The following is an 18,106-nucleotide window of genomic DNA, read 5'->3' as shown; positions in this document are numbered from 1 at the left end:
CCGTCTCATATTCTGCAGCAGTCTGAAGTTTAGGTGGATAAGGATTTGACTTATGTTGAAAGACCTATTTGTATCCTGGATCATAAGGATAAGGTCTTGCGGAATAAAATCATTCCTCTAGTTCTAGTTCAGTGGCAGCGTCGAGGCACTGAAGAAGCTATTTGGGAGCTTGAGAGCAGGATGAGTTCAGAACATCCTGAGTTGTTTTGATTTCAGTTTCGAGTTGTATTCAGTTATGAACTCTGTAAATTCTGTATTCGAATAAAGATGTTTCAGCATGTTATTTTACATTCAGTACTTAAGATCTGATTTCGAGGACGAAATATCTTAAGTGGGGGAGAATTTAGTAGCCCGTAACCAATTAAAGAGATTAAGGAACTAATCGCATTTGCTAAACTTGAGTTCGGACGATCCGAAGTGGAGGATCGGATGCTCCGAACTGGATCGGACGATCCGAAGGCAAGTTTGGACGCTCCGATCGTTCTGCCGACAGACGTCATGGATGACGTCATTGTGCTGACGTAAGCAATGACGTATTATTGGGTTCGGACGACCCGAAGTCAAGATCGGACGGTCCGATCATGTTCGGACACTCCGAAGCATGGTTCGGAAGGCCCGAACTCCGTCTATAAATAGGAGGGCAGAGATTCACTTTCAGTCGCACCATTCACCTCTTCTCTCTCGATTCCTTAGTCTTCTAGCTCAGATCTATGGAATTCTAGGCGTCCCGTGGGGAATCCGGAAGTGGCGTAGCGATCCAGACGTTGCAGCGAAGCTGTGGTCTAGTTTTGAGGCAACGACAGCAAAGGGCTAACGACGGACGAAGGTATAACTTTTGCTTCCTAAAAATATTTAGGAGTATGCAATAGCTTAGTAAAGGCTTTTAGAGCACTATAATGATATTAGTATTATTTGGCAGTGAAGTGCGGATTATAGACATGGACCTAGAGCTGATAGCACTTGCCTAGTATTTGAGGTACAAAAGTACTGTTCGAGATATCCTGACTGAGTATGTATGTATTATGTGACTGCATGATTTATATGCCATAATTATATGTTGCATACATTTGCATCTTGTACTATCTCCTTTGAGATGTCTGTTAGTAGGGTTCTATCCTATCCTGTTAGTGGATGAACTTCCATCGATTTGGGTCCGGCGTATCCACTAGTATTTCGGTATGTGAGCCACCTCCTGAAGCGACGGCACAACGTGCTACATACCAGGGCCCGGTATGTCTCTGTTATATATTTTTGAGCTCTAGTCAGTAGGCGGTTCACTTGCATTCATGTATACTCATACTCTCGTGCTGAGCGTTTTATGCTCACGTTTTGTACTCTATGTTTCTGAACTCCCTTTTCCATGGCGCAGGTTTGCGATTGGATGAGGCGGGTGGATCCAAGAGGGGCTAGGCAGTGGTTGGCTAGTTGGAGTTTCGTCTAGGTTTATTCTTTTGTATTGGGTTGATACAGCTGTTCGATTAGGTTGTATAACTATTTGGGTATTTACAGATTCCTTTCCTTGGGATTGTATATTGTTTATGGTTTCCGCAGTTTAATTCTGATTACTGTTTTATTAAGTTAATTGCATGCCTAAGTTCTGTTTAGTAGGTGATCTCGTTAAGGGTCACTAAAGCAATGATCTCCATTTTTTTGGAATTTTAAGAATATGTTTAGAGGATAAGTCAAGTTTTTGGTTTGGAGTTAGAATCTCAAAGTCATCCAAAACACGCTCGATCACTCTCGTCGAGGACTTCTAGGAACCACTATTTTCGCTAGAAATCACATCACTCAAGGGAGATAAGCACTCATCAATTTCACTATCATTGTCAGACTCGGCTGACGAGGAGGGATAAGTTTCTCGGTTAGCGACTAACACCGAAAATACCTTACCCCGTGAAGGGCAACCTGCAACGACTTTTAAAAAATAAATCATATAAAAAATAAAACATTCAAAATCATATTTAATATATATATATATATATATATATATATATATATTATGCGCTATATCAATCTTTAAAGACAATAAATTTGTCAAAGTTATTTCAACTCAATAAATGAAACATGATAACACCAAACACTTCAGCGCAATAATTATTGATATTTGTCGGAGCATGTATATATTTATGTGTATATGCATTTATCTCCATCATAGTCTGAGTTCCTCGTCGCCACCACCATCCTACCATCGGCGACCACATCTCCGGCGAACCTTCATCGACCGACGATCGTGCAGACACCACCTTCTCCGTTCTATCATCGGCGACCACACCCTCCCCAGCCTGCGGCAAGCACCACGTTCAGATCGAACCAGGAAATGGCGCATCCACCGACGGTGGACGTGCCATGCTGGAAGTCGGATCCGAGCGATGATGTTCCTCTATCTTATCATGCCAAATCACCTCGTGCAGACTGTTACCTTCCTCGCATCCCCTGCTCCTCACCAAGACCACTATCTCCGGCGTCCCCAGGACGAATCTGCAACACACGACCTTCGCACAGCCACCCCGTCATCTTCATTCCACGACAACCACCATGAAGCCTCGCCGCCTCGTCTTCGAGCGTCGCAGCTGTGTCGGCCGATTAGAGGGATGCCGATAACAACCCATGGAAAGAGATGCTTCATGGACACACATATACACATATATTTGATATATACATACGCACAAAATCTCCCATCTAAGGGACGAAGCAGACAAAACAGAGGAAAGGACGAAACTTGGGATTAATACGGTTCAGTGAAGAAAAGTAGGAGAGAGGATAAAAGACAAAAAAAAATCATGTGTTGTCAATTTTAAAACCAATATGTAAGGGCACATTAATTGGTACCTGCCATATTGATTCTTCCCTTTGATTATTTTTAATTGCACGTGAGAGAACGTACTGCAATCACAAATAAGAAAAACCAAATTGAGTTACTAAGTTGTGATGAAAAAATAATGTGGTGTTGAATTTAGGGAAAATTTTGGGAAAATACCCACTCAGAAACATTTATATATGTTCCCTCCCCATGTCAGAATTTTTTTATTTAAAGTCCCTGATAGTACAAAATTGTTTTTTTTACTCCCTGTCCATGATATTTAACATATTTTTAATTGTTTTAATTAATTAAATCTAATAATCCTCTCACTCCATCCACACGCTCAACCCTTACTCACTTTCTCCCCCAATTCACACGCATCAAACCCCAATCCCTAATGAAGAAACCCTCCCTGCAATTCTGATTCAACCATAGGCGAGAAGAATCATCAAGAACTTTTCGAATTCGAATCGGTAGCACAAATGAGGGAAAAGGCAGTGAAGGATAAACTGACAAAAGCTCCAGCGAAGAATAAATCTATTGCAGCGGCAACGAAGAAGAGAAACAGCAAAGGTATGAGCAAATAACCTTTTTAGGTTTTAAAATGTTATTATAAAATCGAAATTTATTTTTAGGAATGATTTTCTTGTTCTCTTAAACTTCGTCTGTTTTGAAATTCTCGTCCACTAAATCCTCTACCATCTCGTTATTTCCTTCCCTGATTTCGTAGGTTGTGTGCATTATGACAAAATAATGTTTTATTAATTTATCAATTTTTTTTCATAATTATTGAACGCAAGCACTCTCATGATTTTGAAGTCATTTATCATATTTTTAGGATTTTTTCTTTGCTGTTATTTCAATATAACTATAAATGTTGATGAAATTTAGAATTTAGTTATAGTGCAATATTCTAAGTTGGTTCTCCTAATCTTTGTCTGTTATAATTTGATTCTTGTTTTTTGGTGTTTATCTTGATTTTTTTGTATGACTGTGTTTGGTTTTGATTCTAGACATAATTGTAGAAGATGAAGCAGAGCAAAAAAATGGGAAGAGATTTTTTTCAAGATGCTCTCCCTCTTATTTTAAAATTGTGATGAGGAAGTTGAAGTCGATCCTAGGCGAGCAGCAAAATATTCGTATAGATGATACTCTTTTTGGTAAATGGATTGATATGCCTGTCCTTGCAATCAGTAGTGGCAGGATTGATTATCTACTCGACAAATTTCAGGTGGATTCATGTTGTTTTATTGTTGGTGATGATATAAGGATCCCTTTCCGTTCAGCAGAGTTCTCTATTGTGCTTGGTCTGCAGCATAGTGGCCAACCCGTGGACTTGGACCTAAAAATGGATTCCAGATTTTTAGAACGTCATTTTGCCGGAAAAGTCATCAATGCCAATCGGGCAGCCATTAAGGAAAAACTTCTTTTACTTGCAAGAAGTAACAATGAGAGTGCAATTGAAGATTTTGTTAGATTTTTTATTTTGTTGATCTTTAACTGCATAATATTTCCCACCGGTAATTATATCACGCCTAGCTTTATATTTCCTTATCTCGATGATCTTACCACCTTTTTTAAACATGCTTGGGGAGATGTTGCATTCCGATTTTTGCACCGAGAAATGCGTCATCTCGGAAGCAAACTTTATGTTGATGGATGCATGGTTGGATTAATGGTCAGTATATAGTTTTAGTAATAATGATATTATTATATTGTCAATAATTTTAATTTTTTTGGGGGTTCAGGCTTGGATGTATGAGACCGTCCCAACTTTAGGAGTACGTCACAGTTTAAATATTTACCCTCGGTTGTTTCGGTGGGGTAAAAGCAAGATCCCATTGACGGCTGCTGGTGCTGAATCATCATTGAGATGCATAGATACAACCCAAGTAGTTCCTATTTGCTTTTGATTTATATTAAAGTATTTGCGTAAAATTTATCGTTGGTTTGATTGAAATTTTTTTTATTTTGATTTTTATAATTGTGAGCAGGTTCTGTCCATACACCCACTTTGTGATGAGGAAAATCTAGTAGACATAAAGAATGTTTTTAAGTCGGTAGAGAGTACATCTGAAGTGAGAAGAATCGGAAAAATTGTGATAGAACAAATTGATGAGATAAAGTTGTTGAAAAAAAGGTGTGCTGAATTAGAGGCTGGATATGTGAGATTTGGATCCGAAGGAAAGAAATTTTTGTTGAAGAAACATGACAATATTGATGAAGATGTTGAGCAGATCGATAAAACCCGGGAAGAATTTAATTTTGAGTTAGCACATGATACAGGCAGTAATTTTGATGATTTTATTGATGTAACTGTGCATAATGTTGTTTCTGAATTACATAAAGAAAGCAAAGATTTAGAAGGATCACATTGTGGGATTGCTTCAGCTGATGGTTTGAAAGAAGAGAACAATGATATGTTAGGAGTTGAATCTGAGAGTCGACCAATTAATGAGAACGATGGTGGTAGTGGTGGTCTTGCTACTTCAGAAGTGGAGAAGATGAATGTTTTCCAATCTTCAATTGTGGATAATGTGAGGACCAGGACTGATCGTGTGAAGAAAAAAAAGGATTTGATGTTTGTGACTCCACCTAGCTCAACACCAAAACGTAAAAAGAAGATAAGAAAAGAGGTATATGGAGCATACTTTAATACCCAATGCATTATTTTAACCATAATATTATGTGTTATTGTTTAAATAGTCAGAATAATGTTTGGATGTTCTCTTATATGACTAAATATATCGCCACTTTGGGACAATCATTTGTAGATGTTGAGAAGGACGGGTGTACTCCTGAAAAGGCAAACATGGATGTATTCAAAGGTAGAGTTGATTTTTGTGGATGTGAAGAAGCGCCCGATGAAGAAAAAAAATTGGTGATAGACTTTCTTGCTAGAGAGATATTGGAGTATGTTGATATTTAACATGTGTTCTTATTTTGTGAGATTATTCCCTAATTTTTTGTACTGAAAATTAAATTTTTTTGTTCTTGTAGCGTCATCGTTTGGCAAAATGAGTGTTTGAGATTAACTGGGCCTCAATTCTGTCCCTTTTTGTTTCTCGAGCCTGTTGAGTCTGAGATAATTAATGTCTATATGATCATTATGCAAAAGAAAAGCATCGATTATGGATTTGAAATTTATTGCATGGATACAATTGTGCAGGTTCGTAACAATTCGATTTTTTGGTTTTTTTTTCTTCATATTTTTCATCTACTGGATCATCATACAAGAGTTTAATGTTTTCTTGATGTGTAGAGAGAAGTGCTTCAGAACTTGGAAAAATATGGAAAACATAGGATTCTATACAACACCGACTACGAAGTGTTTCTTTCAAGGTTGACATCTTTCACGAGGTGTAGACTGCAGGGGCTGAACAAAGATTTATTTAGAAGATGCAAATATGTCATTTTTCCCATTAACGACAATTGGCACTGGTATTTGTTAGTTTATGAAGCTTCTAGCAGGACATTTAAAGTGTTGGACTCCATGCATGATCCAATGGCAATGGGGACAGCAAGAGTTTATGTGAGTTTGACTAGATTACATTTCAGTAGCACTTAAGTTTGAATTATTAAAATATTATCTTCTTTGCAGACAAAATTTTTGGCTAGTTGCATAAAACATTTATCAGGATTCGAGATATTTAGTGAGCCAGTGGTGAGAGAACCTTGTCGTGATCAAGGTGCAACCCTCGATTGTGGTGCTTATACGTGCATGTGGTTGGAATGCCTAGCCCGTGATACGGTTGACATGTGGAAGTATGCAGAAGATGTCAAAATGGACACTTATCGAGCTCGTATTGCAGCCACAATATTATCCGATGAAAATGGATTATTGAAAAACAAGTTTGAGTAATGTTATGGAGGAAGAGACGTACTAGTTTAGTATTTGAGCTTTGCTGGTCTATATAGTAGAGTTCACTTATATCATGTACTAATGTGATGAAACATATGGTTGTTGATGCATGACTTTTGTTTTTGTCCGAACCTTGAACCATGACTTTTGTTTTTGTGCAAACTCAAGGTTCGGTTAGAATGAGTATATGCGGGTTTATGTTCTCTATTATAATTAAATTATACCCAAATCGCATTAATATTCTCCAATTACATTCATCTGTGCCCCAAAAATATGTTTGTATTGTCTTTTGTTTATATTATGGATTAGACCTAAAGTGTGCTTGAATCTTCAAAAAATATTCTCGAATTAAATTATTTTGTGCCAAAAACAGAACATGGTATTATATTGTCTTTGATAGATAAAAACCATGCAAAGAAACTATTTTTCTAACACAACATACATATTAGTTTTCATTAAGACCAATGGGGTAGTTTTCGATTTGCATGCTCAAAATGCTATTTTATATTCTTGATTCAGCCTAGAGTATGCTTGAATTTTCTTAAAATATTCTGAAATTAAATTCTTTTGTGCCAAAAAAATAATATGGTATTATATTGTGTTTGAAAGATAAAAACAATGCAAAGAAGCTATTTTTCCAACACAACATACATATTAGTTTTCATTAAGACCAATGGGGTAGGTCTCAATTTGCATGCTCAAAATGCTATTTTATATTCTTGATTTGGCTTATAGTATGCTGGAATCGTCTTCAAATATTCTGAAATTATATTCTTTTGTGCCAAAAAAATAAGATGGTATTATATTGTATTTGAAAGATAAAAACAATGCAAAGAAGCTATTTTTCCAACACAACATACATATTAGTTTTCATTAAGACCAATGGGGTAGGTCTCGATTTGCATGCTCAAAATGCTATTTTATATTCTTGATTTGGCTTATAGTATGCTGGAATCGTCTTTAAATATTCTGAAATTATATTCTTTTGTGCCAAAAAAATAAGATGGTATTATATTGTGTTTGAAAGATAAAAACCATGCAAAGAAGCTATTTTTCCAGCACAACATACATATTAGTTTTCATTAAGACCAATGGGGTAGGTCTCGATTTGCATGCTCAAAATGCTATTTTATATTCTTGATTTGGCTTATAGTATGCTGGAATCGTCTTTAAATATTCTGAAATTATATTCTTTTGTGCCAAAAAAATAAGATGGTATTATATTGTGTTTGAAAGATAAAAACCATGCAAAGAAGCTATTTTTCCAACACAACATACATATTAGTTTTCATTAAGACCAATGGGGTAGGTCTCGATTTGCATGCTCAAAATTCTATTTTATATTCTTGATTTCGCTTATAGTATGCTGGAATCGTCTTCAAATATTCTGAAATTATTTCTTTGTGCCAAAAAAATAAGATGGTATTATATTGTGTTTGAAAGATAAAAACCATGCAAAGAAGCTATTTTTCCAACACAACATACATATTAGTTTTCATTAAGACCAATGGGGTAGGTCTCGATTTGCATGCTCAAAATTCTATTTTATATTCTTGATTTCGCTTATAATATGCTGGAATCGTCTTCAAATATTATGTAATTATATTCTTTTGTGCCAAATAAATAAGATGGTATTATATTGTGTTTGAAAGATAAAAACAATGCAAAGAAGTTATTTTTCCAACACAACATACATATTAGTTTTCATTAAGACCAATGGGGTAGGTCTTGATTTGCATGCTCAAAATGCTATTTTTTAGTCTTGATTTGGCTTATAGTATGCTGGAATCGTCTTCAAATATTCTGAAATTATATTCTTTTGTGCCAAAAAAATAAGATGGTATTATATTGTGTTTGAAAGATAAAAACCATGCAAAGAAGCTATTTTTCCAATACAACATACATATTAGTTTTCATTAAGACCAATGGGGTAGGTCTCGATTTGCATGCTCAAAATGCTATTTTATATTCTTGATTTGGCTTATAGTATGCTGGAATCGTCTTCAAATATTCTGAAATTATATTCTTTTGTGCCAAAAAAATAAGATGGTATTATATTGTGTTTGAAAGATAAAAACCATGCAAAGAAGCTATTTTTCCAACACAACATACATATTAGTTTTCATTAAGACCAATGGGGTAGGTCTCGATTTGCATGCTCAAAATGCTATTTTATATTCTTGATTTGGCTTATAGTATGCTGGAATCGTCTTCAAATATTCTGAAATTATATTCTTTTGTGCCAAAAAAATAAGATGGTATTATATTGTGTTTGAAAGATAAAAACCATGCAAAGAAGCTATTTTTCCAACACAACATACATATTAGTTTTCATTAAGACCAATGGGGTAGGTCTCGATTTGCATGCTCAAAATTCTATTTTATATTCTTGATTTCGCTTATAGTATGCTGGAATCGTCTTCAAATATTCTGAAATTATATTCTTTTGTGCCAAAAAAATAAGATGGTATTATATTGTGTTTGAAAGATAAAAACCATGCAAAGAAGCTATTTTTCCAACACAACATACATATTAGTTTTCATTAAGACCAATGGGGTAGGTCTCGATTTGCATGCTCAAAATTCTATTTTATATTCTTGATTTCGCTTATAATATGCTGGAATCGTCTTCAAATATTCTGTAATTATATTCTTTTGTGCCAAATAAATAAGATGGTATTATATTGTGTTTGAAAGATAAAAACAATGCAAAGAAGCTATTTTTCCAACACAACATACATATTAGTTTTCATTAAGACCAATGGGGTAGGTCTCGATTTGCATGCTCAAAATGCTATTTTTTAGTCTTGATTTGGCTTATAGTATGCTGGAATCGTCTTCAAATATTCTGAAATTATATTCTTTTGTGCCAAAAAAATAAGATGGTATTATATTGTGTTTGAAAGATAAAAACCATGCAAAGAAGCTATTTTTCCAACACAACATACATATTAGTTTTCATTAAGACCAATGGGGTAGGTCTCGATTTGCATGCTCAAAATGCTATTTTATATTCTTGATTTGGCTTATAGTATGCTGGAATCGTCTTCAAATATTCTGAAATTATATTCTTTTGTGCCAAAAAATAATATGGTATTATATTGTGTTTGAAAGATAAAAACCATGCAAAGAAGCTATTTTTCCAACACAACATACATATTAGTTTTCATTAAGACCAATGGGGTAGGTCTCGATTTGCATGCTCAAAATTCTATTTTATATTCTTGATTTCGCTCATAATATGCTGGAATCGTCTTCAAATATTCTGAAATTAGATTCTTTTGTGCCAAATAAATAAGATGGTATTATATTGTGTTTGAAAGATAAAAACCATGCAAAAAAGCTATTTTTCCAACACAACATACATATTAGTTTTCATTAAGACCAATGGGGTAGGTCTCGATTTGCATGCTCAAAATGCTATTTTATATTCTTGATTTGGCTTATAGTATGCTGGAATCGTCTTCAAATATTCTGAAATTATTCTTTTGTGCCAAAAAAATAAGATGGTATTATATTGTGTTTGAAAGATAAAAACCATGCAAAGAAGCTATTTTTCCAACACAACATACATATTAGTTTTCATTAAGACCAATGGGGTAGGTCTCGATTTGCATGCTCAAAATGCTATTTTATATTCTTGATTTGGCTTATAGTATGCTGGAATCGTCTTCAAATATTCTGAAATTATATTCTTTTGTGCCAAAAAAATAAGATGGTATTATATTGTGTTTGAAAGATAAAAACCATGCAAAGAAGCTATTTTTCCAACACAACATACATATTAGTTTTCATTAAGACCAATGGGGTAGGTCTCGATTTGCATGCTCAAAATTCTATTTTATATTCTTGATTTCGCTTATAATATGCTGGAATCTTCAAATATTCTGAAATTAGATTCTTTTGTGCCAAATAAATAAGATGGTATTATATTGTGTTTGAAAGATAAAAACCATGCAAAGAAGCTATTTTTCCAACACAACATACATATTAGTTTTCATTAAGACCAATGGGGTAGGTCTCGATTTGCATGCTCAAAATTCTATTTTATATTCTTGATTTCGCTTATAGTATGCTGGAATCGTCTTCAAATATTCTGAAATTATATTCTTTTGTGCCAAAAAAATAAAATGGTATTATATTGTGTTTGAAAGATAAAAACCATGCAAAGAAGCTATTTTTTCAACACAACATACATATTAGTTTTCATTAAGACCAATGGGGTATGTCTCGATTTGCATGCTCAAAATGCTATTTTATATTCTTGATTTGGCTTATAGTATGCTGGAATCGTCTTCAAATATTCTGAAATTATATTCTTTTGTGCCAAAAAAATAAGATGGTATTATATTGTGTTTGAAAGATAAAAACTATGCAAAGAAGCTATTTTTCCAACACAACATACATATTAGTTTTCATTAAGACCAATGGGGGTAGGTCTCGATTTGCATGCTCAAAATTCTATTTTATATTCTTGATTTCGCTTATAATATGCTGGAATCGTCTTCAAATATTATGAAATTAGATTCTTTTGTGCCAAATAAATAAGATGGTATTATATTGTGTTTGAAAGATAAAAACAATGCAAAGAAGCTATTTTTCCAACACAACATACATATTAGTTTTCATTAAAACCAATGGGGTAGGTCTCGATTTGCATGCTCAAAATGATATTTTATATTCTTGATTTGGTTTATAGTATGCTGGAATCGTCTTCAAATATTCTGAAATTATATTCTTTTGTGCCAAATAAATAAGATGGTATTATATTGTGTTTGAAAGATAAAAACAATGCAAAGAAGCTATTTTTCCAACACAACATACCTATTAGTTTTCATTAAGACCAATGGGGTAGGTCTTGATTTGCATGCTCAAAATGCTATTTTTTATTCTTGATTTGGCTTATAGTATGCTGGAATCGGCTTCAAATATTCTGAAATTAGATTCTTTTGTGCCAAAAAAATAAGATGGTATTATATTGTGTTTGAAAGATAAAAACCATTCAAAGAAGCTATTTTTCCAACACAACATACATATTAGTTTTCATTAAGACCAATGGGGTAGGTCTCGATTTGCATGCTCAAAATGCTATTTTTCCAACACAACATACATATTAGTTCCATGTTTGAAACCGACTACTCAACAACATACCAATAATATAAAAGTCATTGACCACAAAAAAAAAAAAAGATCTGACACCGCTCTCAAGTAGCAACCAGGAACAAGCCAACGAAACATCAACATAATAAAATAAAATATCAATCAACGCAAAAATACGCCTCCATTATTGCAGCTGAATCGAGTAAAAAATCTTGTAGATGCATCCTCGCAAAATGCTTGTTCCAATATGCGACTTTTCCTGTATATAAAAAAACGAATTACAATTTGTTAGATAAATCATAATAATGGATGGTAAAAAAATAATACAATATTTTACTTGTAAGTAAAACAGTTCAATACTATTTCATCAATCAAAAACAGAACTAGTTGATGGCTTCATTGCAGCTGCGTCGATTGTGGCCTCGCTTATGGCACCGACCACACTTTGACACACGTGATTGGACTTGTGATGGTATCCTTTGAGTTCTTCTTCGGCCCGGTTGAATTCGAACATCAGGCGCATTGATTATGGATGGATGTTCAGGATTGGAATCATACATGTTAAACGTGGGGATCGAATTTAGAATTCCTTTAAAAGCTTCACGATACAACTCTATATGAAAGTATTTGTCACAAAAATCATATAACGACAAAGATTTTGATTCTATGGCAGCACATGCATGCTTGCATGGAAGTCTATTAATCTGACATGCTCTGCACGAACAAGTCCTAGCAGACAAATCAACACCAAATGATTTATCACCATCAACAACCTCAAAACTCCAGCCACATGCCTTGTGCACTTTCAAGCTGCGAGATTCAACATATGTTTTCGCAACAACATTCTCTTTTGAAGGACTCAATCTTTTAACCATCCTCATTGTTGTCTCACGTCTTCTGTGCATCATGTCCATAATTTGAAGGCGAATATGGTCCACCATGGCCACAATAGGAAGATGGCGTGCTGCTTTAACCCAATTATTCCAAGATTCAGCAATGTTATTATTTATAACACCCCATCGGTTACCTGGAAACAATGCATTTGCCCAACTTTCTGGACAAGAACTCACAATGAACTGTCCGGCAAGTGGCATTGACACTACTATGTTGTTAATATGTTCGTCGAACTCTTTCTTTGATGGGGCATATGCAGCTTTCTTGAAAACGGACGACCAATGCTTTTTGTTGTGAAGTGGGTAGCTTTTCATGACCTACATTGAAAGAAATAAGAATAATAATACAATGTTTTTAACACATATTCCAAAAAAAACTCCAAACACAAACATACTGTTATTTTCTAACCTTATGCACAAAATTATCTACCAAATGCCGTAGACAATATGCATGATGACTGCTTGGGAATACTAAATGAACAGCCTTAAGTATCCCAGGATGTCTGTCAGAGAAAAATGTGAACTCATCGAACCCCATCATGCGATGAGAAAGCAAGGCATCTTTTAGCTGGAAACAAAACCATCCCCAATTGTTATCATTTTCAGCATCTACAACCGAATATGCTAATGTGAAAAGATCTTCATTAGCATCCTTTGCTACAGCAACCAAAATACATCCCCTGTACTTATTTTTAATGTGAGTTCCATCCAAGAAAATCAAGGGCCTACATCCATTGATGAAACCAACTACACATGCATTGAAACAGATAAATAACCGTTTAAATTTATTAGTACAGTGGTCAATTTCACACTCAACAATACTTCCAGGATTAGTTTCTTTGATAGCACTACAATACCATCGTAATTTATCATACGATCCATCTTCTGCACCATGAATGTCATGCATAGCTAATTCTTTTCCTTTCCAAACCTTCTGGTAATTGAGCTCAACTCCAAAATCTCTTTGTAAATCTGTCAACATCATGCACGGCCGATAAGAGGGCTCTCCTCTCAATCTGTCAATCACAACATTGGCAACCCACGAAGCATCGGCTCTAGGATGTCCTCTGCTACGAAGATTGTCATCCCCACACGTATGCACTAGGTTACATTTTCTAATGCCAAAAATATTGTCAGCTTTATGTCTTGAGACATATATTCTCCAAGAACATGTTTTCACACTACAAATTATAATAACTTTCTCACTGTCATTCTTTTTATACTTAAAAGATCGTCTCATAGCAATTGCATATTTTTTGGCATAGTTTCGAAATTCTGCAGCATCCGTGAAAATTTTACCTTCTCCACGGATGCAGTGACTCCAAGCATCTAGGGAATTGCTCACCAAACCCACATCAAGATAGCGATCAGTACTAGTCCGTGTCTCCTCTTCAGATTCATGCCTTAACAGTTTAACATAATCAATATAGCATCGGTGCAAATACAACACTTCTAGTTAGCATGATATGTATATAACAAAATATGTAACATTCAATCATTATATAATTAACATAGAAAGACTTTTCAACAAACTAAAATGTGGAAAATTGAAATTATGGATGCATATAAAATTTAAACAATAAGCCATCATCAGTTTTATTCGTTTAAAGATTTCTTTTCAAGCAAAAATTTATACAGTTACATTTTCCAAGCAAAAATTTATAAAAGAGGGAATTTTAAAGATATATTTCCAAGAAAATATTTAGACAACTTTAATTTGAAAATGAAATTGTATAAATTTTGTTTGTATGAAGTTTTTATGGGGAGCTAGATATTACTTACCAAGCAAATCAATATAAACCCGAGATATCATCATCAATTGAAATTAAAAATTTCTTACCAAGCAAATCAACATCAACCCGATTCATGCAAAAACAAAAAATACAAGTAACAAATTATTTACCTCCCCGAATTGTTCCCTTCCATATGATCTTTTTTCACTGCCCTCATATTAATTATTGTCAGTCTCATAGCCGTGTGAAGATGTGTCATGTTACGAACGTCATCGTCTTCTTTCAACGTCACATACAACTTTCGATGGGGAGCTAGATATTGCAAGATCACATTTTGTGGAGCAATCTCCTCACATTTTCTCCCAAGACTAAGAAACAACTCCATTAGACTAAAGCCATTACAAATGGAGATCATATAAAGATCTTCTTTATACTCGCAGCTACCCAAAAATGAATAATTTGAAGATCCAGATCCAGCTTCCATTTCTTCAAGAAACAGACAAAAACCTGTGTAACCTAGTCATTTAAAAAAGTGACATGGTAAATTTAGACCAAAATCAGGATTTAAAACAAAAACTCATACTTAATTCATTCAAAATGACAATTCCTAAGTTTCAAACAAACTCTATAAAACCATGACATTATACAATATATCAAGACATCCACAAGAAAAACACTAGCTGACAATAAATCGACCACTGTCATCAACATCCAAACTTCCCTCTTTTTAATCCATTATGCGTAAACTTGTATATAGCATTAAGTACTTCGAGCCACAAGAATTAATTAAGCAAAATGTAATTTAAATGACAATTTTATCAAAAGAAGAAAACAATTAAAATTATTAGAAAGGGGGATGAGAGATTTTTTTAATTGAAAAATATATCTTTCAGTTCCTTCAATCCACCACTTCAATTCCAGATTGCAAACTAAAGATAAAATAAACAATCTAAAAGTCACTTACACCAAGGAAGAAACAAAAATCAGGAAAGCGCATAATTTTTTAAAAAACACCCAATAAATATAATCGCAAATAAACCCACCAGGATTGCATCAATGATCAAGAGAAGAAAGCTTACGTCTAAGATAGTCGTCGGACGGTGCGTTTTCATGGACAATAGATTTGGAAATGCATTTTCAGTTTATCCTTCACTTGTGCTACCGATTCGAATTCGAAAATTTCTTGATGATTCTTCTCGCCTATGGTTGAATCAGAATTGCAGGGAGGGTTTCTTCATTAGGGATTGGGGTTTGAAGCGTGTGAATTGGGGGAGAAAGTGAGTAAGGGGTTGAGCGTGTGAATTGGGGGAGAAAGTGAGAGGATGATAATATTTAATTAATTAAAACAATTAAAAATATGTTAAATATCATGGACAGGGAGTAAAAAAAAACAATTTTGTACTATCAGGGACTTTAAATAAAAAAACTCTGACATGGGGAGGGAACACATATAAATGTTTCTGAGTGGGTATTTTCCCAAAATTTTCCCTTGAATTTATAATGACAGTAGTTGATAGAGTTTTATTGGGTTTCTACAATTAGTATTGTGATAGGACTTTGATTCCTATCCAGTTACATTGTAATTATGATTCTGTCAGGATTTTAATTCTATTGCATCACAGTCCTACTACGATTTCTCCATCAGGTCGATCCCCGTAATTTTCGCAGTGGCAAACATTATCCGTTCTCGGCAAATACATTCCTGAAAATATTTTCATGGGATTTCCTACTCTCGTTCTTCTCGACACACCCGACACGCCCGAGATCATGAAGGTCCACTCCAAATATTTTTAAGGTCCAAACTTATTTAAATATTATATATATTTAATTCAAGCAGACCCTGCATTTTACAAAAGCTCATAAGAGGCTCACGCACGTGAAACTCTTCGAATATCTATAAATAGCTCAAGTCACCTCATTATTAAGGTACACACTTTCTTAAGCACTATATCGCTCTACTTTCGATTATTATTCCTTGAGTAATAACTGACTTGAGCGTCGGAGTGCCTTCGCCGGGAACCTTCCCGGCTCCTCTGACTTTGTTTTGTGACGTAAGAACAACCCACTGAAGATCTCCACTGGGAACATACAAGGATCCGTTGATACTCCGGACTTTGCGAAAGTAACGTGTCATATACAAGTGATTTTTGGCTACATCAACATGTGTGTTGTCACATCAGCACTTGCAATGAAAATTATTAAATTCTCAAAAATAAAAGATAGAGAACTTACAAGGGTATTTGGTAACATAGCTCAAAATCATTAAAATTTAAATATTATTAATAAAATAAAATTTAACTTAAAACTAAGTAAAAAAAAAATAACTTGAAATTTTATCATAAACTCAAAATTTTTCATATTTTTTGCGCTTCTTCCCGAAATGAAATCAAAAACAAAAACCGCAAGTGCCTTAAAAATCAAGTGTGACATTATATATATATATATATATATATATATCAAATATTAAAAAAAGAAAATAATATTTTATATATATATATCAAATATTAAAAAAAGAAAATAATATTTTGCAGCAAAGAAATTCACGTTACCAAAATGAGAAAGGAATTAACTAATCACGAAATGATCAAGAAAGTACAATGATTGAGATTGAATATGATAACTCAAAACAACATATATAAAAAAGAATAAATAAGTTAAATTAATCGGAAGAGAAAAAATAGGAAAATAATGAATTTTTTCCGAAGTTAGTGACGTACGAGTGATTAATATGAATTATAAAAATATATACTTGTTATTTTTAATATTATCTGAATTATCTAATTTTGTTGCAAATAGAACTATGTCCACGTGTAACGCACGTTTCTTCTTCTATGATTGATCAATTTAACTGAAATTATATTTTATTCTACATTGCTTCTTGTCAAACTCATTGAATATGAGTTTCATATTTATTATTTTATCAAACTAATTACAAACATGTTACTAATCGAATAACCACATATTCTTGAATTTACTTATTATTTTTTATTTTGATAATTTGTTTAATTTGGTATTTAACTCACAAGACATTATTATTCACATTAACTCATACGAAAAAACAATTATCAACGTAACATACTATAATGAAAACTTTCTCATTAATTAAACATTGAACATTTTCAAATAATTAGACAAAAGTTATTCACAATTAATTACCATAGTTAGTTTTTTGGACATACACTATTTGTTTATTAAGATTTTCATTACAATTCTATATCAGTATCTTAATCTTTAGATCTTAATTATGATATATATTTAGTTTTAACATAATTCTTAAATAATTATTCTATGCATTTAATTTGACACTTAAATATAAATATTTTGAAATATTTTGATTTTTTTATCTATATTTAAAAAAATAATTCTAGAAAAAAATTGATATGCTGTCAATGGTGACGAAAACTGTGGAATAATCAAATGACTTTTAAAATAAGGAGAGAATAAAAAAGAGAAATACATGATGCTTGAACAAAGATCATATAAAAAAAAAGATGGAAAAAACTCAAATAAAGTGAATAATCAATATTAAATTCAAGTATGACAAAGAGACCACGATATATGATAAAAGCATCGTTGAATTTGATCAAAAGAAGCAGAAAAAAACCAATGAAAAAAAATGAATCCGGTAAAAATCAAGCATAAAAATATTGAAAATTATGGTTATTTGTGACCATAGATAAATTATGTAGAATATTGTTATTGAATGAGAAATGAAATA

The 18,106-nt window shown here is 33.4% G+C and overlaps 2 protein-coding genes across 2 annotated transcripts; one reads left to right on the top strand and one right to left on the bottom strand.

Annotated features, from left to right (window-relative positions):
• The first annotated feature begins 4,370 nt into the window (after positions 1 to 4,370).
• Positions 4,371 to 6,564, top strand: LOC140893469 (uncharacterized). The gene is made up of 6 exons (XM_073302536.1): positions 4,371 to 4,692; positions 4,795 to 5,436; positions 5,575 to 5,713; positions 5,801 to 5,969; positions 6,063 to 6,332; positions 6,402 to 6,564. Exons 1-3 carry the CDS (start codon positions 4,555 to 4,557, stop codon positions 5,683 to 5,685), a joined length of 891 nt encoding a protein of 296 aa, XP_073158637.1. The 5' UTR covers positions 4,371 to 4,554; the 3' UTR covers positions 5,686 to 5,713; positions 5,801 to 5,969; positions 6,063 to 6,332; positions 6,402 to 6,564.
• A 5,356-nt stretch (positions 6,565 to 11,920) lies between these two features.
• On the bottom strand, positions 11,921 to 14,872 carry LOC140889148 (uncharacterized). Its single transcript, XM_073296856.1, has 4 exons — positions 14,559 to 14,872; positions 13,065 to 14,058; positions 12,526 to 12,973; positions 11,921 to 12,021 (listed from the first exon to the last, which is right to left on the bottom strand). Exons 1-4 carry the CDS (start codon positions 14,870 to 14,872, stop codon positions 11,921 to 11,923), a joined length of 1,857 nt encoding a protein of 618 aa, XP_073152957.1.
• Between the last annotated feature and the right edge of the window lie 3,234 nt (positions 14,873 to 18,106).

This window comes from Henckelia pumila, chromosome 3 (assembly GCF_033568475.1).
Source record: "Henckelia pumila isolate YLH828 chromosome 3, ASM3356847v2, whole genome shotgun sequence".
NCBI lineage: Eukaryota > Viridiplantae > Streptophyta > Magnoliopsida > Lamiales > Gesneriaceae > Henckelia > Henckelia pumila.
This window is presented reverse-complemented; position numbering and strand designations above follow the sequence as displayed.

Bases quoted from the DNA above. Each gene is read 5' to 3' on its own strand.
- LOC140889148 (XM_073296856.1), bottom strand. From the start codon at position 14,872: ATGGAAGCTGGATCTGGATCTTCAAATTATTCATTTTTGGGTAGCTGC. The intron at 14,059-14,558 runs GTAAATAATTTG...TAAACTGTTAAG, and splicing joins GAAGGGAACAATTCGGGGAG to GCATGAATCTGAAGAGGAGA. The intron at 12,974-13,064 runs GTTAGAAAATAA...CTTTCAATGTAG, and splicing joins TAGATAATTTTGTGCATAAG to GTCATGAAAAGCTACCCACT.
- LOC140893469 (XM_073302536.1), top strand. From the start codon at position 4,555: ATGTATGAGACCGTCCCAACTTTAGGAGTACGTCACAGTTTAAATATT. The intron at 4,693-4,794 runs GTAGTTCCTATT...AATTGTGAGCAG, and splicing joins GATGCATAGATACAACCCAA to GTTCTGTCCATACACCCACT. The intron at 5,437-5,574 runs GTATATGGAGCA...AATCATTTGTAG, and splicing joins AAAAGAAGATAAGAAAAGAG to ATGTTGAGAAGGACGGGTGT.